Raw genomic sequence first — 27,374 nt, forward strand, 5'->3', positions numbered from 1 at the left:
ACCGTAAAGTGTAATTCACAGTCCTAAAATAAAAACCATCCAGTGATATAATTGAATTCTATTCAGTGACATCACAAGAAACTATGGCCACAAACATGATTATCAAACTCCTTTACTGTCTAATGTGTGCTGTATTTCTGCTTCTGCTCCAGATGTTTAATGGATAAGGGGTTTGTGAGGATCGGGAAATGGTTCTTCAAGCCACACGAATTGGAAGAAAAACCTCTGGCCAACAGGTAAGTTGAATATCCACGCACAGACATGTGCATTATTGGGATTTTATGATTGTGCACATCAAAGGCGCTTTGTGTCTCAGAGCTTCTGGGCTCTATTTTAATGGTGCAAACACCACAACCACTGCAAAGCACGAGGTCATTAGTGTGGCAACGGTGTGGGTGCTTTCTGGGATGTGCTGTTTTTGTTCACATAGATGCAGTGGTACTAGGTACAATTGGACAAGCTGAGCTAGAATATCAATGGCAGTGTAGGGTGAATAGATATTGTCATCATGCCCACCAGTTCAATTTTCAATTTCAATTTATTTTCATTTATATAGCGCCAAATCACAACAAAGTTGCCTCAAGGCACTTCACACAAGTAAGGTATAACCTTACCAACCCCCAGAGCAACAGTGGTAAGGAAAAACTCCCACTGAGGAAGAAACCTCAAGCAGATCAGACTCAAAGGGGTGACCCTCTGCCTGGGCCATGCTACAGACACAAATTACAAAACAATTCACAAAACGAACATACTGACGGTGCACAGGACAGGAGGGTTTCTGGAACAGATACCACAACCGTCTCTGGATGGATCCGCACCACAAACAGAGAGAAAAGAAGACAAAGCAGAATCAAGCATCAGAATGACAACAAATACAGCGTAATTTATCAGCATTAAGCAACAAGAAAAACAGAAGAAATACTAAGGTGATCACTGGCCACTAGCCCTAAGCTTCACTAAAAGACCCAGAATTTAGATAAAGTTGAGGCCGCGGCACGCTCCCTTTCCTAATAAAATGACTTTAAAAGGGTCAAAAGCATAGTAACATACTATGCTAGTATGCTAGCCATACGAAAGGGAAAATAAGTGTGTCTTAAGTCTGGACTTGAAAGTCTCTACAGAATCCGACTGTTTTATTGACGCGGGGAGATCATTCCACAGAACTGGGGCATGATAAGAGAAAACTCTGTGACCCGCAGACTTTTTATTCACCCTAGGGACACAAAGTAATCCTGCACCCTGAGAACGCAAAGCCCGGGCCGGTACATAGGGTTTAATTAGGTCAGCTAGGAAGGGAGGTGCCAGTCCGTGAACAATTTTATAGGCTAGTAGCAGAATCGTAAAATCAAGCAATGCAAAACCAGTTGCATTGCTTGTCTCACCACATTATAAATGTACAAGTAAATATACATGTGTCTGTAATGTTGTTTTTGACTGTGAACTTCATTATGAAATCATTCATGATGATCAAGTGAAACCCTCTCGCTGATGTGCAGGGTAACATTGGCCACATTCACAATGCAGCATGATGAAAGCATTTCACACACTGGTCAGAATTAAAAATATTATGATGATGGTGTAGTGAAGTGTCAGAAGGACGCGAGTGTAAATATCAGCGTTTATGCAGGTGCTGTTTTAGGGTCTGCTGAGGTGACTTGAACTTTATCTACGTTTGTGCATGTAGATGATTAAAACCTCCGTCAACATCACATCCTGTGCCAGTGCTGTCAGATACATATTTTGTAAAAATGCTTGTAACTCTTGCGGACGGTCACAGATCATCCTCAAAATTTCAGCTTTTATATTTTTAACTTCTTCAGTGTTAATGCTGGGTTTCACCTATTTCTTTAACATTTCTTTTATGACGTCACAAAGATCTGCTGCCAAAAAAACCTCAATAATTCTGCCCTCCTCTGCTTATTTTTCGTAAGGAGTAACAGTTCACAGGTATTACTCCGATGGAGGTGTACCGGGGCATCGTGAGTTTGACACGTAATGTTTTGAATTAAAGGCAGCGGGAGTGGTTTATCTTCATCATCAAAGGAACGCAGGTGGTATACACGACCAATCAAAAGTTTGGACACACTTTCCTGTTCGATTGATGAGGTGCCAGCCACATATGGCAATGAGCAATTGATATGCCATTTATGCCCAGAAGACAGGCCACACCACGGAAGACAAGCAGACAAACGTCAATACCTGCAGGGGACAGCAGGATCCTGCAGGGAAAGGACGATTCACCTGGAGAGACAGAGATAGAGCAGAGGCACTTTTATTTATTTTCACTGAGTAAACTGTAGCGTGTCTCCAGCCTTTTGTTGTCAATCTGTCTGTGTGGCTGAAAGGCCTGTTACAGCTGCTGCCAGGAAAAATCAGAAAACAATGCTGGGACACACAGGATTAAACTGACAAAGTATCAAATGTAGCCAACTACACTGGATGTGTGTATAATTGTGCTTTTTTTTTTCCCTCCCCAACCTTGCATCAAGTGTGTAATTATACAATACCCCAGCCGGTTTACTCAAAAGATCTGTACTTTGTTATACTTAATGCTTGTGCTTACTTTCAGACAACATAAAGCAGATGAAGATGACAGGATTAAGTAAGAATTATGTCTTGTCTTCTCTGCTCTAATGGCATAAAATGTTTAATTTTTAATCGCTATTTAAATGCGTACGCAAGTTCGATTTGCCACTTTGCACCAGAAACAACCTTCTCACTGGTATTGAGAGGATTTTCAACATTTAAAGTAGACCTGCTTTGAAATAAATGCAGTCAGATCTTTGGACCAAAAAAATGACTTATGTATACACATAAGAGTCTTCTGAATGTAGTAAAGTAAATCTGCAAGCCCAGACCTGTCATTCAATGGAGAAATCTTCGTTTAAAAAAATGACAAATTTACAGCTAAAATTTGGCCCGCCGCAAAACTGTCATCACATCCGGGATGTTGCTGTGATGTAAGAGAGAAGACACTATCCCAGCATGCATTACGCATGCTGGGACGGATATAGCAGTGTCAACTGTAATTTGTGGATTTACTTCAGTTTGCATCTCTTACAAAAGCACCTTTTTATTGTCTTATACAGAAATATCGACTTTTTTTAAAACTTCATATTGTCTTGGTGTCTTTGAGTATACATTTCTTTTATTTTTGCCTGAAAATTATTTTTGGGGACTTTTTCATACGCCCATTTGATTGAGTGGTGTCGCGAAGGAGGCAATCCATGCAAGCCAATATTTTCTCACGAGGCAGGGCTGGGGTCGGGGTTACCGCGACGGCCCGCTCGCTAGCTGGTGCAGTAAGGGTCGGGGAAGAATGTCGCCCGCTGTCGGTGTCGCCGCTAATCTGAGCATGTAGAGCTGTATCTCGCGTTCATTGCAGCTTACTTTTGGATGTTGAAACCAGGATCTGCCGGTTCACCCCACACTTCGGCACCTGGATTAGCGGCTTCCCCCCCTCGTGGCTCAGGTTCGTGCTGGTAGGGTCTTAGCTGTGTGTCCGCCAGCCTCGCTGCTTCTCCACCTTGATCTCCGCCATCATTTTCCTCATCAAATTCTCCGATATCACCATCATCTTGGTCACTATTTGAGTTATCTGAGCTACTGCTAATATCATCAGGATCCTCTACGTCAACTTCCATGTTGAGATTGATCTCATTGTCCGACAATTCGGCGGTCATTTTCAAGCGTTCGAATTAAGAAATAGCCAGTATTACATTCACTCAAAGCGTGGGATTGGACTGAAGGCGCTTGCGCTCTGTCTTCTCTCTTACATCACGGCAATGTCCCGGATGTACAAACAGTTTTCGTGGAGGGCCAAATTTTAGCTGCAAATTTGTCATTTTTAAACGAAGATTTCTTCGCTGAATTACAAATTTGGGCTTGCAGATTTACTTTACTGCATTCATAAGGGTCTTATAAATACATATCACCTATTTCTTTGAGATCTGACCACATTTATTTCAAAGCAGGTCTACTTTAAGGCACAACTTGCACCAATATGCCAAAATCCTGCATTGACTGAAACTGACATGTTTGGCTACCTGTGCACAGCGCTTTGTGCCTCAGCACAAAAATTACCAAACAGTTGCACAAGCTGGATTTTTGTGCAAGGAAAAGACCAACTTTTTGCAATGCTGCTTGTCCTGGTTGATGCCCCTCAAGAAAAATAGTGCCCTTTACTGTCTGTCCATTAGATAGTGCACTAGACTGTGACTTGTACAGTACAGCTGTCCGTGTGTGTGAACTTTTTTCATGCGATATGTCATGTCCTTTCTACATGATGCACTAGCAGCTGGTTCATGGTGTGAAACTATTAAAAATCAGGGCAGCGAATGGCGGTTAAAGGTGAAAGCTGATCCGAGTGCCGCTCTCACAGCTCTTTGTCAGTGTGTGCCTGTGTGCACTGGCGCCGAATGTATGCACGTGTATTTCTGTGCATTCCTGTGTGCCGGTGTCACGCTGTATAACTGTCAGCAATGTGGGAAACTGACTGAGAGGCTGAAATGGAGCCAAAAGAGTGCTCATCTTTTTTTTGTTTTTTGCTCCAGCCATCATAGATTTGCCTCAGTCGGCCTACTTCACTTTCTCTTCCTGGCCAGTGTGCAGCATTCTTTGCATCTCTAGCAAGCATGCAAACTGATAAGAATTAGAGGTAACTGTCTCCTAGGAAACCAACCACTTTGCTGTCAAATTGCCTCATTTAAGAAATCTATTTGAATATTGCTGAGAAGCACACAAACACAAAAATCGTTCATTTATTTATACTTAGTGTTTGAACTGGAAAGCTGTAGGTTGTGTAGTCAGTCAAATGTGGTACAAATTAGGAGATGCACAGGAAATGCTTGATCTAGAAATTTGCTGACAGAAGTGCAGTTTGCTGTGATGTGCTGTGTGGAGCAAAGTCTGATTAAGCTGTGCAGAGCAGGTGCAGGTCCCTCACTGAAGCAGTCTGTGTGATAACCGAGCGGCTGTTTCTTGTACAGCAGACTAGAGGTACTGTATGTTCACCTTCTCTTGGTCTCTCGTAAGTGAAACCAGTCCTGGAACCTTCATCTGGTTCACAGTGTTTTCAGTGTAATTGTGCTGTTGTTGTAGGAGTTCATGTCTGTGCATAGTGATCATCACAGTGCAATAATTCCCATGCAGCATGAACTCATGAGCTTTTCTTCTTGTGCGCTGCAAGAACTTGTTCCAGAATATTTTACAGTGTGTGTAGTTTACTAATCTGTTTATATATATGTATTGCAGATAACATTCTTTTGATTTTTGAGGTATAAATTTCCAGGGTAGGGTCCTGACACAAATTTTTAGTGACGGCACAGTTACAGTATGTCTAAATTAAGTAGAAAGGACAGTTGTCATGCTTGTCGGTGGAACGTCACAGTGGGAGGTTGCACAAGCACTTCATGTAAATGTGTACACAGTGTTGAGGTTGTCGAGCATAAAGGATGCAGACACGTGTAACTACATGTCATCAACACTGCCATGTCCACCTCCAGCACCTACAACATTCATGCCTGCTACTGTGACGGGGAGCAGGTGCTGGTGCTGTACGTCATTGCATCCACTACACTAGAGAACCACTTTGGGTCCTGGATGGAAACCACCCAAGCAGACTAGTCCATTCCCACCCCCAAAACATAGCACCTGGCTTTTTAAGCCAGGTGATGTCTCTAGTGGCCCTTTGGCCTTTTTATCGTTTCTGGGGTCCTGAACATATTAGATCACGCTCAGAGGGCAGTATCACATGTCCAACGTGTCATAGCTGAAGTTCCTTCACAATGCACGTGCCTTGTCTGAGTTTTCCTAAGTAACCGCTCCTTTGACATAAAGTCATTCCAACAGTAGCCAAGGATCCTCTGAAAAGACCTAAACCGAAAACATCCACTACTCACCTTATGGCCCAGTCACATGGCACATGACGATTCCTGAACGAAGGGAAAAAAGTTAAGCTGCAATTCATTGAGGAAAGGTGGATGAAAGAGCTTTATTACTGAATAGCCTGCGAAGCAAGAGTGCAAAAGGGATGAAAGAGGAACTAAATGAAACCGAAGCTAACGTTGATCTCGAGGCTTTAAAGGAAACGTGCCTGGAGCCACAGCTGGAGCAGTGTGTGTCTGCATCTCTGAGTTCCAGGACTCAACACTGGGATGGAGCTCATAGCGCCTGAGTCCTGGAGAAACTGCAAACAGAAACTGTGGAGATCTGTGTGCACGTCAGTGGGACCATCTGCTCTGGTTCCTCGTCCAGAACAAAAGAGGGATCATCTCCTTCATCAGAATCCTCACTGTCTTGACGACACGCTGCGCGCTACATCTTGCTCCAATTAAAAAAACAAAAAAAACAAAAAAAACCCTCTGGTGTGCCGTGGTGCTGATCTATCACTGTATTACGGTTACTGAGCCATATATATTGAATTATAACAGAAAAGTGTAAAAAGGGGGAATAAATATATGTGTAAAGATGAGTGAATATATCAGAGCAGTAAATTGATCAGTCTGTGTGAATGCCACACATTGACTCTGCATGTGCGATTATTTCCACCAGCTGCCACTGATCCACAATGTGAATTCTGTCTTCCAGAACAGCTCTTTATATAATCATCTGAATCATCTACCTGTTGCCACATGTACATAAGGGCTGGATTGTCATTCCACTCATATTTATGAGTGTAGGAGTGAGTTATATTTAATAAAAAATAATAAGCTGCTGCTCTTGCTGATGCTGCGTTCAAGTACCGTCGGAAATTACACTCCTTTTTTGTTGTTTCAAATTCAGCAGTTGCTTGTGGCAAAATAATTAATTGTATCCACACAAAAGATTACTTCTGGCCTATATAAGGTGCCTGAGCCCATTGAAGCTGACCCCCCACCCAGATTAAAAAAATCCAAGCTGAGTGTGCCCTGTAATTTCTGACGGTACATGAATGCAGCAGCAGCAGCACTCACAAACCGGCTTCTGTACTGAGTGAAAACATTCAGCTTGTCGAACAAAGTCAAACTAAACGCTAACATAAGTGAGGTTTTGTTGTCCTTCGTTCAAATTTTTCAGCAGTTTAAAAATCCTGACGAAGCACCACCTGCAGGAACGAAGCTGGGTGAAGGTTAAATGATGCCAATGAAAGTCAACGAAAGTCCAGATTTCTTGTTTCGTTTGGGCTTCGCTGTCCTTCGTTAAGTGCCGTGTGACTGGACCATTAGGTCACTGGGTTAGCCTTCAAATGTCACAAGCATAAACTAAGACGGGAACACTGAGACCTCAAATAGTTGGACCTGTGTTCTCATACAAAGGTATTAGCATTGCTAAACACCTCTGTCCAGGGACCTTATTACTTCATAAACTTCTCCCAGGTGTGTCTTGCTCTCCAAGGCAGAGGACCTGGAGACATGAATGTCACTGCCGAGATGCATATACAATTCCAATGGCTGTGTCCAGAAAGATTTGAAAGCATAGATCTTATTCTTGATTGAGGACAATCACAAAAGTAGACACTCACTCAGCTTCTCAATCCATTGATTCTGCAAAATTCATATCATCCTCCGCAGAGTCAAGGTCAGTAAACCTTTCTTTGCTGACAAAGGCAACTAAGCAGCTGGTCTCCACCACAACCCTACCCAACACCCAATCTATGCACACATTGAATAATGTAGGAGCTAGAACACATGCTTGATTAATGCCAGAACTCACTGGGAAGAGGTCAGAGACTTTGCAGCTCATTCCAATCAGCACTCGTGGTACCTGTGTATAAGCTGGCTGTGATGTCCAGCAACTTCTTGAGGATCCTGAGAAATTTCAGTGTGTCCAAGAAAGCAGTTCAGTAAGGAATAACACGGGTATTAGGGTCGTGAGAATTCAGTTGGGTTACCAGAGGCACAAACCTTGGGGCCAAGTGATTGTCATTGTCCCACAGAGGGGTGTTTAAGGGTGGGTGCGAGATGGAGTGTCGGGTTTGCAGTTTGGTGTGTTGTAGATCAACTTCTCTAAGAGCTCCAATGCCACTGCTGGGATCAGGCTGTTGATTGTTTAATACCAAGCATTTAACTGTACACTAATTTATATGATGCAAACTTATCATGTCCATAAAAATCACATCAGAGGGCTGTATTGATTGTTTTGGATGTTTCTATGGTGAGACAGATCTGGTCCTGTTAAGTGCAGGGTTGAGGTGTTGACAAAGAGTCCTATTCTTTATCCTGCCATGGCAAAGATTGGTCTTCATACTTGCTTAAGTCATAAGTCATTCAAATACTGCAGTTTCCTTTGAAATGGAAATAAAGTAAATCAAACAAGAATTCCACGGAGCCTGTGGTGCACATTGAAGGTGGGCTGACATCCAAGTATGTGAAATATCAGTAACTAGTTTTTGGTGCCTTAAGCTGCAAACAGCGTTGGTTTACAGTTGTTTGCATGATGTAAAATTTTCCTCTAGTCTTTTCTGGGCATGTTCTGACTGTCCTTGGATTTCTTTCGGCTCAGATCTGTGTATGAAGAATTACATTGTGCTGTGCACTTTCGGTTTCTGGATATTTTGCCACGGGTGTGTTTTGTGTTGGCCTTGTGAAGACACAGAGTTTAGTTAGAAATACTGTGAGCTACCATGATTGAATTGTAACTTATTGAACGTACTGTCATGGCTAAAGTTTAACAGCAGTAAATAGAAGAATATGCATGGTTAAAATAAGTCAACATCTTTTGAGCGTACTGTCATGGCTAAAGTTTAACAGCAGTAAATAGAAGAATATGCATGGTTAAAATAAGTCAACATCTTTTGAGGCTTACTTGTGATGATTTATATTTGTTGCTGAATTCTTTTTGGTGAGCTATCCCATGATTCTAGCTGAACATATTGAAAATCATTTCATTATTCATTGATACTGCCCATTTGTTGTCTTTGTGTAATCATAAACCTACAAAGTAAGTGTGTGTTTTGTCATCTCAAAGTGGTGTGTTATACTTTCTTTACTATTTGCTGTTACTTAATGAAATCAAGAAGAATCTGTAAGGCCTGAAACACATAGTAAGTGACACTTTCTCATTTTGGCGGCATTGCGTGTTGATATTCATTTAGGTGTCTATTTTAACAGATTGAACACTGCGGACAGGCAGCATGAGACTAGAAATGTTCCAGATGCATGTGTTGCATTGCGTGTACTGCTTCTCTCTCGAGAACAGACTCGGCACATATTTTTTTCACACGTGCCGCCCAGGACGCATGCAGCCAAATAAACAGAAAAATGATTTACAGAAAGGCATTTTGATATCATACTGGTAACATTAAATAATTAACACCTTTTCATGGACTTTCTGTAACTGGTAAAGAACTCACAGTTGTGAAAAATGCAAATAGAATGTTTTTAAAACCATTTTGGCAATTGAAAAAAGTCACATGATTGCTGTCCAGAAGTCACTTTGTACTGTTCACTTTTCCATATGCTCCTTGCCTAAACCAACATGGAACTCTGTGACTCACAAGAACTGGATTATAAAAATAATATAAAAGGACAAAGTTGATGCTGATTCTACATGTACTTATGTCTATTTATATATTTAAGTTTATATATTAAAAACATTCGACACGAGGTGATTTCAGGCAGGTGCTGTTGAGTGCACAGCTGTATTAGTCGAGCCAGTTAAAACAAACAAAGAAAAACTTTAAATGAGTGTGTATGCACACAACAAAGGCCCAAACTAAAAGCACACTGCAAAACTGTCAGAGATGATAGCGTGAAATAATAATTTTTAAAAGGCAAATGATTGGGAAAGACTGAGCCGTGATGTATCACAAATGCAGCTGAAATGCTGCCCAGTATAAATGCTTACACAAGCTACTGTTGCATGTGACGCTAATGCAGTCATGCCATTTATGTTTACTTTATTTATATTTATTGTGTATTTATATTGCAAACTGTTTTCACTTTTGATACTCTGTGTGCTTCGTACCCTGTGTGCTGCTATACAATGCTGCTGGAATGTCAATTTCCCTGAGGGAGTCTTCCCAAGGGATCAGTAAAGTTCTATCTAATCTAATTTAATTTGCAGTGTTTCTGTCTGACATTTCTTGAAGTTAACATTTTTGAACTTCGTATTTGGTCTTTTAGTGACAAGAATGACAAGAAGAAAAATCCAAGCCACATTCATACAGAAACACTATGGCGTGTGCCAGCAAATGAGCACATTTGCATAATTTACGAAGTTGCTTATTTGCGCCCTGTTTTGTGCTATAAAATAAAGCTGTATACACAAATTGTTTCTGAGATACTTGAGATTATAACAATTCTAAACTCTGTATTGTACAATTCATCCATGTTAAGAAGTAATTACATAATTTATAAGTTATCTTCATATGTGTGTTGCATTTATTAATTTCCTCAGTTTTATGAGTGAAATTTGTTCATTTAATTTGGTCACAAAAAAGTACCATCAGAATTCTAAGTTTTAATAAACGTGAGGCTGATAGCGAGAGTTGCTGAAAGAGTCGCGAATGGCAGAGCTGATGCATTATGAGGAATAATGGAGTAAGGCAGTGAGTAAAGAAGAATAAGTAATGAGGAGTAGTAAAGATCAAATAAGGCTTGTGTGGGAAGTCTGAATGTGTGAACACAGGAGGTACTATATGCATGCAAACATGCTGAGGATTGCGGTTTTGTTTCTGAAATGATGCTTAGGGTGTGCGTGTGTGTGTGCTTCTTTTGTACATCATGTAATTCTTCTTCTTTTTGACAGCTCTTTCTGAGTATGTTCTCAGCTGCTTCATCCCCTGCTGAGCCAATCCCGACTTATTCTCTCACTTAATTATTGAACATCTTGGAAAGAGAAGTACAGAGGGAGGAGAGACTGCAAGAAGCTTTTAACAATCAGATGCAGATAAATACACATATGCATGTCTGCCCAGGTCATGAAATTTACTATATGGAACAGAAGACATGTACATGAGTTGTCTTTCTACATTTCTGCTCGTTGACTTACTGTGCTCCATCACATGTTCCCACAGTACCAGCGGCGCCCCTTCAGTGACGGCATGAGCTGTTAGAACCCCTGCAGATCCCTGCCCATCAGTGTTTTCATGCCACGAGGGAACATTGCTCAGTTAGGCGTACATTGACCTCCTGCCTCAGCTGTGCTCTGTTCCTTTGTCTTTTCTTCATTCCCACACTATTGATGCTTTTTATCTCCAACAGGGGGCACTTCAGTGCTCACATCAGTGCCATTCCCCATACCCGTGCCAAAGCTGCACCTTGGCGCGCTGCTGCCTTTGTCAGGCTTATCTGCTGTTTTTTCCTCATATGTGTCCCTTGGGTGTCGCTCCGATTGGCACATCCAGGAGAACATTCCCAAACCGAGATCCTGTTCTGCCTCCCACTACCACCCCCCCCCAATCCACGCCTGCCCAATGCAACACTCCAGCTCTCTTTGTGTCTGAGCAGGAGGGAAACACTCTGTTGGTAACGGATTGCATCAGATGCTAAGAGAAAAGAGAGTGGGAGAGTTCCAGAGATAAAGACAGCAGAAGACAAGGGGGTCGGGGGGGGGGGGGGGCAGCTTAATGTGTGGTTGAAAAGGGTATCAGAAAAGGTGGGGGGTCGTAAATGAATCATTACTATAGACGGCTGAATGGATGTACTCTAGTCTCTCTCACATTAGGTCACTCAATTCTATGCATGCCAAGTACAGTGCACAGTATATTTATTAGTCAAGGTGCTTTTATTTGCATTAATGGCCGTATACTCATGCATAAATAATGTTCATATTCCACAAGGTAACTGAGCTACCCTCTCATACTTGACCATGAAATACAAACAGTTCTCTTTAAGCTGTTTTTGTGCACAAATCCTTATTTGGCTGTTGACAGAGTAATTATTTTATATGCTGCATGGTTTTTATGTACATGTTTGCAAGTGCTGTCTTCTACCACTGATGTAGATATGATAGCCATCTCCTCAGCAACAAATGTAGCTTTAGGCTTCATGACAACATTACAGTTGCTCTTGATACCAAAGTGTTCCTCTAACTTGTTATTTTTTGGTACACTTGTATGAAAAGATGCTGACAGAACAGCTGGGGCTTTAATCATTTCTAATAACACAGAAGGGATGTTACACATCCAGTAGACTTGGGAAGGTCATTTGTTTGCAGATGATGATGTATTATTTTGTAGCCCACTTAGGCATAGGCATGACTACAGACCTGGCAGGGATGATGTTTACCCTGCGTGTTAATTTTCATTTAGGTGTCCATTTTAACAGATTCAACACTGCAGACAGGCAGCATGAGACTTTTTTTAATATGTTGTCACTGTATTTATTTATTCCAGTAAATATGTAAAATGAAATTTGGCTATCTATTATTGCTCTCTGTCCTTCACCCGGCACTAAGTGGTGCATAGTGCAAGGTCATTGCTAGTGTCCACCTGAAGCAAGTTTTATACTCGGGGCCTACATCCACAAAAGTACTTGCAGTCACAAGTGTGTGTTGGTCTGAAATGAGGCATCGTCACACACCTTAGGCCAGAAAAAATAGGTCTAAAGTTCAGTACTGTTTATTTCTTTACTTGAAGAATGCAACACTCAGATGTGCCTTACATAAGTGGGTTCACAAGGCACATACACCCTGCTGGCCTGCACACAGCCATCTTCATTGGAGTATTAGAGTCTGACGCCATATTATTGCCATTGTACAGGTGAGGAGGCAAAAAATGGTACTGATGAGGAGAGAAGAAAAACATTCTTTACAGGAGTCCCCCCCGCTCCCCTGTCACCACAATAACCTTGACCTTTGCCAAGACGAATGGCAAGTCAAGGGTGAAAATCAGTCAAAAGATCTGGGAAAAGTAGGCCAACAAAAGAAACAGACACGTTGCTCAAATTTTATGGTGTGATGTCGTAAAATCATAACATAAGTCACCTTAAAGCACAGTACATGCGTAAGATCATGTCCAGCTGTTTGCAAACATGAGATTTGATTGATACATGAGACTGAGATGACATGTTTTTGTATATGCAATATGTTAGGCTAAATCAGATAAATGAAGCATAACAAATAAAGTCAATCTCATGGCTTTGTGTTTAAAATAAGCAAATATTTTTCGATCATTTTAAGCTTTATTTAAAAAAATTGCAAATCAGTTTTTTTTTTTTAAATGTCCTATCTGCAATACCTTTATGGGCCACCAGGGGGCCACAGTCTGGAGTACCTTCACACCTCCCATGTGGGCTGTGACCCACACTTTAAGAACCACTGATCTAGACCTTACCCACCCAATAAGAAACCACACTGATAGTAGTAAAGAAAAACTCCCCAAATCATTTTACATTTGGTCATGCTCTCAAGACTGAACAGAAAGCACAGACAAAGACTGACAGACCATTTAGTGACTAATGATAGAACAGATGCAACTGACGCAACCAAATGTAGTTCATTGTGCACAATGGCAGGATAAGGTGATTTAACACACAATAATAAGGTGCAGATTAGAGTTCCAGACAAATAGACCACAGAGAGTCTATGTGTATCTTGATGAGGGATCTCGGTCATTTACGTAGATGGGACATATCCAGAAAGTCCCTGCACTATATTATGTTCTTGCAGCTCTTCAGCTTTCAGACATGTATTTGAACAGTTGTACTGTGATGAATATTTGCAACCTTGCTGTGCTTATTTCTAAAATTGGAGGAAAGAAGAAATGCGTTGTTTAGGAGGGCATATCCATTAAAACACATTTGTTGCCTGGTATGAATTTAGAAGTTGTGTTTTTGAAGACTGTTAGGACGACTGTGACTCAGGTGTTGAGTGTGGTCTATCAGGGTCAGTGGGCTCAATCTGTGGTTGACCTTGAACAAGACACTGAGCCTCAAACTGCCCTGCCTGGTGGTAGAAGAAAGATGGAGATATTTGGCTTGACTGGGTCATATAAACACAGTCCAGCCATGTTGAGAAAGCTTTCAGAGAGAAACTCACTGGGAAATAACTGTATTAAAGCTGCTCAGGACTGTGCAGGACTTCATTGATTGACTGCATGCGTTATGAGCCATAAATATTAATACAGTCTGGGAAGTTACCCACTGTAATGTAGTTTTTTGTTTTTCTTAAGTAACTATTCAACACTTTGGGCTAGGTCAACATTAAATTTAGATGCGTAAGGATCCCACCCTTTTATTCATAAGTAGATTAGGTAAATGTTTGACTAATTATTATACAGTGCCTTTGCCCCTTTAAGAGAGAGGGAAGGGGAAAAACACATAGATCAATAGAGCAGGCAGTGATACATCACAGCAGCAGCCTACCAACACATCCTCTTCCTCTTTTTTAATTAGGACCACAGATATGAAGGTAAAAGCCTGTGATCTTGCATTGATCCTCTTACCGAGGTTAGAGGCGCGCTCTTTTCCACTTCGCAGCATCTGTATGAGAATAACCCCATGACGAAGTATTTGTAGTCATTTTCTGCTACTTTTCTGGACCAACAATAAATCAAGTTTGAATTGCAATAGGCTGTTATTTAATTTGTCTTTTTGGACCTATAGAAAGGGTAACAATTGTGCTTGGCTTGTGTCCTTGAGCAGGGCACCTTTTCATTGAGAATTCATCCAAGTGCATCTAAAAGAAAAAAATAAATAAAAATGTGAAATGATTAAAAATAATTTGTCAGTTTCTTTAGAAAATGAAAATTATATATATTTGAGACTCATTGCATATAGACTAAAATGTTTCAAGCATGTTTTCATTTTTAACTTTGATTATTGCGGCTTACAACTCCAACAAATAAAAACAGTGTCTGAAAATATTCTGATATTTCATTTCAAGTTTGAGTTACTTACTGTTTGTGCTGTATAAATGCCGTGAATCTCTGTCTGGTTCAGTACACACAACCACCATCATAGGGAAGACTGACAGTTGTCCAGAAGATACTCATTGACAAGTCACAGAAGGTCAATGCTGAAAGGGCTGGCTGTTCAGAGTGCTGGATCAGAGTATAGTCATGGAAAGTTGACTGGAAGGGAAAAAGTATGGTAGGAAAATATACACAAGCAACAGGGATGACCGCAGCCTGTCAAGCAAAACCGATTCAAGAACTTGGGTGAGCTTCACAAGGAGCGGACTGGGGCTGGAGTCAGTGCGTCAAGAGCCATCATGCACAGAGATGTCCAAGAAATGGGCTATACGTGCATTCTGTTCATTCAAGTGACTCTTGAAACGGTGTCAGAAGCATCTTACCTGTGCTAACAGTAAAAAAAAAAAATGGACCATGGCTAAGCTGTCCAGAGTCCTCTTTTCAGATTAAGGTAACATTTTGTGTTTCATTTGGAAATCAAGGTCCCAGAGATTGAAGAAAGAGTGGAGTGGCACATAATACAAGTTGTGAAGTTTCCTAGTAGAAGACCTAGCTGACACATGTATGCACATCATTTAGGAGAGGATATCAAAATTAGAAATTTTACACTTTTCTGTGACCCTCGCACACATGTTCTGTTCATTCTGAAGATTTTGAATACCTTGGAAAATCTGTAGCTGCTGCAGTTTAGCAAATACAGTGATATTTGAAGTAATACTTGGGACGGAAAAGGGCGTGTCATTTTCAGGCTGTTTGTCGCGGATACAGATTTTGGCACATATCCCAAGTTGTACATTGGGGTCATATTAGTCTTGAACAGTTGAGTTATCTCCTAAATAATGTGCATACATGTCTGAGCTAGGTCCTAAACTATCCACAGTCAGTGATGATTTGGGGTGTCATGTCATCTGCTGGTGTTGGTCCACTTCATGTTTTCATCTGCTGACAAGCTTTATGGTGATGCTGATTTCCTTTTCCGGCAGGACTTGCCACCTGTGCACAGTCTCAAAACTACTAGTAACTGGTTTGCTGACCATGTTATTACTGTGATTGTCCAGCCATTTCCCCTGTCCGTGGGGTTTTGTCATGAAGAAGAGACATCAGACCCAACATACCAGATGAGGCTTCCATAACACCTCAGCAGTGCCACAGGTTGATCACCTCCATGCCACACCACATTGATGCAGTAATATAGAATGTGCAAGGAGCTCCAACACACTTCTCAGAAGATTATTTCTTTATTAGCAATCCCTTTTTTGATGTATCTAATGAAATATTCTAATATTTTGAGATACATGTTTTTTCATTTTTAAGCTATGGGCCCCAATGATCATTAATTTAATTAATTTAATTTATGTATGAGTCTAGGCTATACATTTTTTTTTCCACTTTCTGTAATAACTGACAAAAATATTGAATTTTTTTCATGCTATTCTACTTTTTGAGATACACATGTGCATTGTAAATAGTTGGTGGAGTGTAGGAGAACAAACATTGTGATGGTAACACTGGCCAAAGCCACCCACTTGGGTCCCCTGAATAATACATCAAGCTGACTATATCCCCCTTACACTCGTGTTAATAGGTGTGTGTGCATGTGTTATGTGTGCACGCAGGAGCATCTGCATAAGCCTGAGCATATTCGGCATGTGTGGCTGGTGGATTTGTTTGTGTGCAGTGCACTTATTGTGCTGGTATGGCAGAGGGCTTTTTGGAGCATGTGTATACATGCTGCTCACAAGCGCTTATAAGAGCGTAAACATCACTTACATCAGCACAAGTACACCTGGGGAGTGTACGCTCACTTGTGTTGCCAAGCAATATCTTGTAGGAAAGTTTCAGCAGCCTGATCATTGAATATAACTCACAACTATGCTGTGGAGGAGAATTTAACGGATGTATTCAGGTGATTACGCTCGGATTTGAGAGTGTAAGTGAATGTTGCATGGCTTGTTAAAGTATGAACTGGTGCTAATGATACTGAAAAGCAACAAATAAACTCCATTTGCACTGCAGGAACATGACGGACACCACAGATTTTGTGACATTTACAGAACGGCCCAGTAACTGGCCTTTTCCACTGTAGTGAGGTCCCTCCGGGCTCGCAGTGACAGCAAGCATCTAATACTAGCAATAGCCAGCAAATAAACTTTGACATTAGATGCTAACATTAGGCCTTACGTGTATGAAGCGCCTTGAGGCAACTTTGTTGTGATTTGGCGTGATATAAATTAAATAAATTTAAAAACAAAAAACAGATGCTAGGCAAGTGCAGAGGTGATGGCCAGGTTATTAGTGCGCTTGGTTTCAGTGCAAAAGGTTTTTGGTTCAAACCCCATTCCTGCTGTTTTCTCCATGTAGTGTGGCGTTGCATCAGGAAGGGCATCCGCCCTAAAACTTGTGCCCATTCAACATACAATTTAATTTAACCTTTATTTGACCAGGTAAGTCCGATTGAGATCGAAACCTCTTTTGCACAGGACACCTAGACAATTATAAAGTTTCCATTCACCTAACCTGCATGTCATTAAATGTGGGAGGAAACCAGAACACCCGGAGGAAACCAAAGCAAACACAGGGAGAACCTGCAAACTCCACACAGAAAGGCCACAGGTGGGAATCAAACCCATGACCTTCTTGCTGTGAAGCAACAGTGCTAACCACTAAGTCACCGTGCAAATCCACATCATATCTACTGTGGTGACCCCAAGTGAAAGCAAGGGAGCAGCCAAAAGGACTTACTTTTATTAAATGCTAGGCAACATAAAAGTTTGATCTTTCATGTTTTCACAAATTATCAGACTGGTTGGTCAGAAACTTTTGGACACAAATGCACAGCTCGAATAGACAGCTCTGGTTGTAAAAAGGCTTTACTTGGGTGGATAGCAATGGTCGGTACACAAGAAGGCAGTCCAGCCAAAGCAGCAGTACAATAATCATCAGGCTTGAGGCATCGTCGATGCAACAGGCAGGAGGTTAGGAACACTGTGAGGCAGCCAGGACAATGGAACGCAAGAACAAAGCTGGAAAGAGGCACAAGGCACACCAATCTGGCAAGGGATGCACCCAGTGAGCTTATATAACCCCAGGTGACGAGCAGCAAATCAGAAACAGGCGTGCATGGAAAGCACCAGAACAAGGGCGTGGCCAGAGAGAAACACCCACCACCTAGAACCAAGAGACAGACAAGAGACATAGGGACAGACAGACTCAAGCGGAAAACCCCACAAGAGAATAAACACAGAAAACCAATGAAACAGAAAAAAACTAACAGACTAGAAAATAAAACCAGATAACCAGAACAGAATTTAAACCCTGACACAAATAACATAATTGATTTAATAGGCTACAGCCCCCATGACCCTCAATTGGAGTAAGAAGGTATAGAAAATGGATGAATGGATAGACATAATTAATGTATTAATTATAAAATAGTTAGAAAATAGTTTTTAATTAAGTGACCAGCACTATAAGCTTTGGATGGTTTGTATCCAGCATTTTTAGACGAGCTTAAACACAGGATTACTGAGTTTGAATCCTGGTCGTCTTTGAGTATTGAACTGCTCAACGTTGTTAGGGCACATCAACCCTAGCCCTTGAAGTATTTTGTTTTTACTTAGTCATAAATTCCAAGGAAACCTTCAGAATTCTGACTGGAGAAACTGGGTGGTGTTTGTGGTCGTTGTGTTGGATGAAACCATTTGTGATGCCAGTATCAGTAACCAGCAATGAAGACAGTTTTTGACCTGCATCCTCAGCAACAGTCAGCATTTCCTCTCTGCTGCACGTCGAAAGACGTTGATTGGTTGAATTCACTGTTGTGGTCGGGTGTCAAGCCTTGAGCCACAACAAAATAACAGCCCATGGATGAACTCGATGTTTGCACCAAATACCGAGAAATACAGATGAATTTGACATAATTGCTTTCTTTTACAATATTCCCCCAGGATTAGACTAACAGGGTGAAACTGTTTCCACACCAGCTTCTTTTTGCTACGTTTTGTATTACCAGCATGTAGTTCTGTCGCCATTGGCGATATAGCCATGCAATCCTGTCTGAACGTTGGTAGAGCCGACGCTGTCATGCAGCAGCTTAGGAGTAAAAATCAGTTTTTAGAGGGTTATTAGTTAGTCCTAAAATCTGACAGCACATCCATGTATTTTGAGTGGGGGGGGTGCACTTTACAGTATATGATGTGTCTGCGTGCGGGTCCTTGTGGTCGACATTCCCTGATTGATTTCACCATAAAATTGTCCTCAGTAGCCTCCCATTAAAACTATGATCTCATCAATATGTGTGCAGCAATCGCAGTGCATGGCACTGAATTATTCACCCCCCCCCTCTTTCTCTCCTGTTTCCTTTCTTCTCCTCCTCACTTTCTATCCCACTGTTTGTTCCATTTTTTGCTCATTCATGTAGTTCTTTATTTCCTCCTTCTCTTCTTCTTTTACACACTTTTTCCTCTCTCTACTACCCCCACCCCATCTCGTCTCCATCTCTCTCCACTACTGTCAGCCCCGAGGCGAGTCTCAGCCATCACTCTTCTTCATTTATTAATACCTGTACTCATGCAGTCCGGCACATACAGCAGCAGCCTCACACATATCCGCCCGCTGTTCACACACGCGTGCTTTCCAACTGCACAAATGTCCCCAAGGAGGCAGAGAGCCCGGTGCGTCCGCACGCTCACACTGCCTTACTGTGCAGGAAAATGCCCTTTGTAGAAGGACAGGGAACATCAATCATGCCCATTTTCCACTTCTGCTCCTCTATGACTCACATTTAATTGCACTTTATTTCAGTTTTAAAAGCACAATAGATGTGAAGTCATAATAGTTGCATAGCTGTTATTGTTTAGACTAATTGATTTGTAATCATTTAGCAGTGAAACGCGCAGGATAATGTGATTTAAATCCATTTTTTAATCATTTATTCGTTTGCAATGTGTAACAACACAATTTGGAGTGTGTGCTCTTTGTGATGACGCACAGTAATTCCGGCTGAAATATCAAAAGCATCCAACCTCATTCTTATAGATAATCGTCTAATTTATAGACAGAAAGAGATGAAAATACGAGAGTGGAGATGATGAATATTCTCTCCACCCAGCTGTTATTTCCTGCTGTTTTGGCTGCTTCTGTGGTTTTACAGTGCATCACTGGGAGTCTTATTTTTGTACAAACATCAGTCACGATCAGTACTCACGTCACATAAACTGTAATAACAATCTATACAGAATTATTCACATGAGAGGGAAGTAAATTGCAAAGTACTAATGGAGCCTTCATTTTTCCAGCATTAGTTCCTCTGCCAAGGAGACTATATTTTTCCCTGATTTTGTGTCATTTTTGCACTATTGCTCCAAAAGTAATGAAACAATTTTTGTGGAACTTCATAACTTATGGGTTGTTACTTTTCATTTTATTTTATCTAGTGATGATCTAGACCTGGACTCTAATCCAGCACTTGAGCTTTGTTCATACTACAAAATACAACCTTTTGGCACAAATACAAAAGTCTTGGCGTGACTTTTAAAAAATGCAAGGAAAGTAAAAAGCAGCAAAAACAATGAAAAGCTTCTTAATATGCTAAAACAATAATTGGTAAGAAGTGAAAGAAAACTTTTAATATCTCATGTCTCTGCCCTTTACTGTTAAAACTGAACATCATGCAAATCATATTTATTGGTTATTAGACCTTGTTTGTTGGTTGTTAAGCTCAAAAGTAGTTTGGATTTTTTTTACATCTGAAAAAATATGCTTCTTTGTGTCCGAGGGCATTTTTTGGACAGTTCACTCGCCTGGCATAAAATGGTTTATTATTGCTGTTAACAGCTGTCCCTGCATCCCACAATCAAGTTTTATGTCTCTTTTTTTCAGGAAAACCTGTGCTTTCAGAATATATATGTTTTAGTTGTGTTTTATAAGTGTAATAAAGATTTACAATCAGAAATAAGCAAGGAAAAAATAAAGCGAAAAATAATTTTCCACACACAGCAAATTATAATAAACAACTGTTTTGACACTTTATAAAGGTAATTTGAGGTCTTGTGTGAAAGACTGTACAACAAAATGGTTCAAACAATAAATACAAATGCACATTTTGAACAATATATACAAAATGGTCTATGCATTTTGTTATTTTGATATGGTAAACAAGTGCTTTACACCGAGAAAGCAACAGAGTTATCCAGTAACATTCACATGCAAACTAGTGGAGCAATCCCGATAGTTACACACTCTTTGTTTGAGCACGTGAGATTGTCATCAGAGGCTCTCCGTCTGCTCCGTCTGCTTTCACTGATCACTGTGCGTAATGGCGCAGGGCGCCCAAATAGTATGTACTCATTGGAGCACCCAGGGGGCTATTCAAACGGGCCAACTAGTAACATATCACTGCTGAAAACGATCTTTGGCTTTTCACGTGAGGTGAATCTGCCCTACGATTGGATTTTGGAAAACCATGTGACAGTGAACCAATTCTGATTGGACACTCACATTGCGCACGTCATCACACAGTTTCTGTGAGGAGTACAAAGATGGCCAATGGCTGGCTCGAAAGTCCGCGGAGTTAACTTTTCAGCAAAAAATGTTGGTTTCTATCTCATATCATTAAAAAGTTATTTATAATTTAGTAAAGCTTGGTCTTAGCCGTCGTATACAATGGCGTCGGCTCCAGAGGGTTAACAAGAAACACATTTCTCTTTTTAAAAACTCAACTTGACAGTATGATTTAATAAAATAAAATGAAATAACAAGGCATCGAGGCAGTGACAGCGCCTCACAGCAACCATGTAGCTTCTCGACTTTGCTTGACGTCATCATGTAATGTCACTCATGTCAGGAGAGCAGAAACCCGTGTTTCAGCATCTCATGTAGCTCAAGAGAAATGGTTATTAATCTATTTTAGATAATAACCTGTAATTTGACCTTTGACTTTGACATAGCTTGTGTTGCAAGATGACGGTCCACTGACTTTTTCCGCCATCTGATTGAAATTGCTGTTTGTATTTTGAAAGTATTGCCATGGAGAGACGGACAAACAGGCACGGTCATTACAATAGTGTCTTTCCACTTTACCGTGAGGTTTGTAGTGAATGGGAACATATAAAAACACATTTACACAGACGCGTTAAGGTGCTGAAGACTCTTGCACAATTTTATGAGCATTGTTCTCGTGTAATCAATGCAACTGGTAGTTCTGTGGAAGGAATGAAGCATAGCTGTAATAACAAACTCAACCAGTCAGTACAAATAGAAGAGCATTCATCAGAGCGCATACCATCATCAGTGATCAAAGCTCATGTTTTGGATTTTTTTTTCAACTTGATCCATTCATTTATCGAGCTAAACACCAGCAAGATCAGCCACTTTACAGTGTTCCAATAATCTGTTAATTTGTAATGACTAATCCTGCTAAAAATATAACCAATAGATGTTAGTTAATAAACAAGAGCATTGATGGTTGGGGTTGGGGGTGGGGGTGTCTTATAGGTCGTGTTCATCTGTTCATGCAGCAGGAGTCACATGGTAATCGGTTCGTGTGTTATTTCAACAGACCAGGAGAGCTCCTAAATGTAAACTGTGGCTCTTTGTGTGTGCACAGTTTTCCGCATTGGTACAGTTGACATGCAGCTGTTCCCCAGAGCATCTCCATGCAACTATATATAGCTCTTCATATGGTGTAATGATGCACTGAGGACAAGGTTGCAGGACGCTGACATTGAAAGCTCTTTTTTTGAGTCGTGTTGTAGCGATGTGAACTGTTTGCTGTGTCTACATGTGAGAGAGTGTCTGTTGTGTTCAGGCAGCACATGTTGGCGTGCACACTTGTCACAAGCTTGCCCATGCATATGCATGTGCCTTAGCGCTGCCCTTCTTCCTGTGATTGTGTACACCAGCGTTCAAACCGCCTGCTGTTCGGTGGCTGTGTTTTTGTGAGCATCAGGAATGATGTAGAGAAAATTCGTCTCCCCTTTTTGTAGGTGCATTTAGTGCCACCTGGAGGCCGCTAGTGCCAGTGCATTGTGATGTTTTCTTCCTTGGAGACTTGTCTGTAATGGAGGTCCGGCTCCCTCGGGGCACAGAGGTTATTGCATAGGCAGCAGGGTAATCACAAGGAGATTACAGTACCTGCTGACTTTATTGTCAGGCTGATGTATCTAAAACAAGGTGGTTAGGAGCTGTACAGATTAAAAATATACATCAGTGAAACAGGCTTCGTTGTTAATGATGTCCATCACACCCACTCGGTGTATAGATTGGAAGTGGGGCACAACAATTACTCTTTGGTGATTAAAAAAAAAAACTATTAGTGCATGACGAACCGTGTCTGGGCTTTGTAATAAAGAGAGCACTGCATATGTAAACGTGCCGTCACCACAATCAGTCATAACCAAATGAGGATTTATACCTGCAATAAGGAGCCTACGTGGGAAATGATGAAAATGATCAATGAATGTGGAGCCTAAGAAGGCTTTTACAAAGATGCATTATGAGTGTGCTCGCGATATTGTTGTTTTTTAAGAGGAAAAAAAAATAAAAACACTCATCTGTTATGGCTGCAAACACCAGCCATATTCAGGTTTACTTTTCAGCAGCTACAATTATATGTCACTATCACCTCTATTTTAAATATACTTCACTTTTTTTTGTTTCAATTTACATGCTAACACAGTTTGCAATTGAAATAGAGTGAGATGCATCACTATTATAGTGCACTTATATTGGTGAACAAAAAGTTTAGGCACGGTAAAGTTTGAGTGAGAATCTAGTGCTTATCAACATGTTTAAAGAAATTTGAAATATTCAAATGTGAAATAGCCAAACATCCATATTTCAACAAAAATCAAATGTGAGATTTTGCTATATTTTTCAGAAGGTGTCCATTGAAGAAAAATAAAACAGTTGTCAAATGAATGGACGTCATGGCAAAGACAGGAGCTTGGGGTGACTGTAATAAACTGACTAAATTACAACTCAGTTTTCTCAGAAAATGACACCTCAAAGAAATAATTTATTTTTAAACGGTAAAGTTTCATCCCATATGTTACTTTTTATGTATATATTCATAAGTTATTGTTAAATGTTTAACAATTTCACATTCTTTGAAGTTTTTGTGCTGGAGTTGGTATATATAATTGACAAGTGTTTTTTTGTTTGTTTGTTTTTTGTTTGTTTTTTTTTTTTACAGCTGCAGTGATTAATATATTAATTGTTTTTGAGTCAATTAAAAAATCTGATTTCACCTTCTTAAATACATAAATAAATACTTTCTAATATTTTTTTTCTATTTTCTTTCCTCCTCTCTGACAATAAATGGAATATCTTTGAGCATGGACAAAACAAGAGGTTTGAGGACCTAATCTTCACTGTTCACCAATTTCTAAACTTTTATGGAACAAACAACTCATCAATTAATAAAGAAAATGAATGGCAAATTAGTTGATAATGAAAATGTTCTTGTTTTTTTTTTTTGATCTTACAATTTATTTAGGTTAACAAAGATTCAGTATTGATTTGATGCACAAGTCACAATTTGCTGCTGATTTAATGTGGAGATTATTTGATCCTGCAAACAATAGATTATTGACAGTTATGTGGAAAATAAATATTTTACATGTAATTTTGTAAGTAAATAGTCTGAGTCTCTATTTCTGGCTTCTGCAGACCCAGAACCATCCTACATTCAAAGATAAATATTCAAAAATATCTTTGATTATTTATGTATTATTGTTGGTTGGAGCATAGAAGACCTGTTGCTATGGGGTATTATGATTTTTTTTTTTTTCTTGTTGTGTGGCATTTTATAAACAGTTTGCAGATTATTCCAAATATAGATATTAATTGACAAATAGAATAGGTATTGAGTGTAGGCCTGTGGGATTAGATTCAGTGATTGCAACATGTTTGGAACTACTAAATGGTAATGAAAGAGTTAGTTAGAATTATTGATCTAAAAGAAATTAAATAAACTGCAATAAAATTGTGAAACCAGGCTCAGATAAGCCAGTCTAGGCACTTTTTTTTTTTTAATTAAAGACTCATATACCTTGTTGATTTTATCAGTTCATAATATTTGAGATTTGATTTGGATAGTATTGAAACTGCCTACTTATATATTGTAGTGAATTCATTTTTTGCGCCCACCCCCCCGACCCCTGTGTGTCCAAGCTGAAACTCAGTAGATTTCTGTGTGGCTCATTGATCAGCTCAGAAAATCAGACCCTCCTGAGCAGCAGTCCAGTCATCTAACACCTCGGTGTCTTTTGTCCCCAGTGAACACCTATCGTGTTCCTTCTCCTTCTTCCTCCACGGGGAGAGCAACGTGTGCACCAGTGTGAAGATTGCCCAGCACCAGCCTGCTTACCACATCAAAGAAAACCACATCCGCCTCGCGCAGACCTCCCTCACACCAGTACAAGGTAATGCCACAAACCTGCACTCCTTTTTTTATCTATGTGCTCTGAACACAACAGAAATCATAACCTGTGAGCATGTGACAATGACAGGGAAGTAAACCCAGGAGTGTATCACATTAATGATCAATGTGAACATTTGAATTGCAAAGTTGAGGCACTAACAAGAAGTGGATCTTGACATGCAATTAATAACTCAGGAGTAAACATGCTGATTTTATGATTATATAAGCTTGTCATAATAATTGGATAAAATATTAATAATACTGCTCAAATGAGGGTATCGCAGACAAACTGCATATTAATTGTACTGCTGTGATCATTAAGTATGTGCATAATAAAACACAGTAGAAATGATTAAGTACATAAATGGGATTACTCATATCATCTGTATTGGTAATGATGTGAATGTGCCCGTAGCTGTTCACCATGATGGCTGAATGTGTCCGTGTTTGCTTTCACTCATCAGTGAAACGATGTGTCCATCTCTATCGCATTGTTTCATTGGGCCTCATGTATCAACGTTGTGCACTTGTGGCGTAAATTTACGGTGTAAATTTGAAGTACACCAAAGTTGCCGTGACATGTATCAAGCAGTGCGCACCTGCCCATTTCCGGCGTATGCCTGAGGTGACCTTGATAAATGCGGCGGGTGAAATCGTAATTATAATAAACACGCCCATAAATATTCAGACTCCACTTCAGACACACCCTCATTTTACGACATGGAAGCCAGGTAGACGGTAAAGAAAAAGAACTCCACCAATCACGAAGCGTGCCAATAGAGCATCAAAAGCGGTCGTCGTATCAATTGTTTTGTAGTAGAATCAAAAAAGTGTTACAGTGGTCCCTCTTTTATCACGGGAGTTACGTTCTAAAAATAGCCCGTAATACGCGAAACCGCGACGTAGTCAGCGTTATTTTTTACAATTATTATAGACGTTTCAAAGCTGTAAAACCACTTTATACACTTTCTCAATCAGGCATGAACATTTTCTCACTTTTCTCTCGTGTGTAAACACTCTCAAAGTTCAAACCTTAGTAGAAAAATAAGACCAAACTGTTTTCAGGCCCAAACATTTGTTTGAGAAATAAAAATAGAACATTTTCCTATAAATAATTATGATGGCTTTTAGAACTAACGAATTTAATTTTAACGATCAACGTACGAGGTTGGACACATAAGAAATTATTAATAGTGACTGACCAGTATTTCACAGTTCCTCTGATCGCGCCTCTGCATCCTGACGCCGCGCCTTTTTCCACTCACACCTCGCTGCAGGTGTCTTGTTTCCGAGTGACAAACACAGTTATGAGTAGTTGTTGGCGCTCTTTTTTATTCTGGGCGAGAAGATTCTTATAAACAGACACGCAGAACACAGAACACTGTAAAAAAAAAAAAAGGCATGCAAAATTGGACTAAAAACTCCGCGAAACGGCAAGGCCGCGAAAGGTGAACCGCATTATAGAGAGGGACCACTGTATTCTCTTTTCACATGTCAGTAATTCTTGACATTACTGACATGTAATGTCAGTAATTGCTCGCTCAATTAATAAGACACGCCTAATTTTTCAGATTTCTTTATTTTTAAAATGTATTTCTTTATTTATTTTATTGTAACAAACGAATGGAGAAAACAAAACCTGATTGCAGCACGGGCGAAGGGAATGACAACACTACAGTTGTAATTATCAATTTCATTGTCTAAAACGATCACACCACATAAAGTTAAGCTCAGCGCTGCTCTGGAGAAAAAGGCGAGCAGCGCTTTCTTTGCGGTCAGTGCTGTGGCCACGGATCGTGCTCGATAGACCAGCAATCCCGCAAAAGCGGGATTTGTATTGATTATTATGTAGTATAATCAGGAAAGTATTATTTATGTAACATATGCATTGATTTGTATGATGGCACTGTTTATCATGTTGATAATTTTCATTTTTATGTGGATTCCAGCGCTGGTTCATTTTGGTGTGTAATTTACGCCACCTCTCGACCTGGTGTATATTTTCAGCGCAGCGTACGCCAACGACCACATTGATAAATGCCAAGTAGCGTAGCCGTTTTGGCGTACACCCCATATATGCTCAAATATCGCCGTACGCACGTTGATACATGAGGCCCA

The 27,374-nt window shown here is 40.3% G+C and overlaps 1 protein-coding gene across 6 annotated transcripts in view; it reads left to right on the forward strand.

Annotated features, from left to right (window-relative positions):
• LOC117528866 (mediator of RNA polymerase II transcription subunit 13-like) overlaps positions 1 to 27,374 on the forward strand; it is a 219,085-nt gene that overhangs the window by 150,154 nt on the left and 41,557 nt on the right. For all 6 annotated transcript variants that reach the window (XM_034191442.1, XM_034191444.1, XM_034191443.1 and 3 more), the window contains exons 4-5: positions 153 to 236; positions 25,112 to 25,257. In XM_034191442.1, coding sequence (XP_034047333.1) covers positions 153 to 236; positions 25,112 to 25,257 — 230 coding nt within the window. The remainder of the gene's footprint in view (positions 1 to 152; positions 237 to 25,111; positions 25,258 to 27,374) is intronic.

This window comes from Thalassophryne amazonica, chromosome 17 (assembly GCF_902500255.1).
Source record: "Thalassophryne amazonica chromosome 17, fThaAma1.1, whole genome shotgun sequence".
Classification (NCBI taxonomy): domain Eukaryota; kingdom Metazoa; phylum Chordata; class Actinopteri; order Batrachoidiformes; family Batrachoididae; genus Thalassophryne; species Thalassophryne amazonica.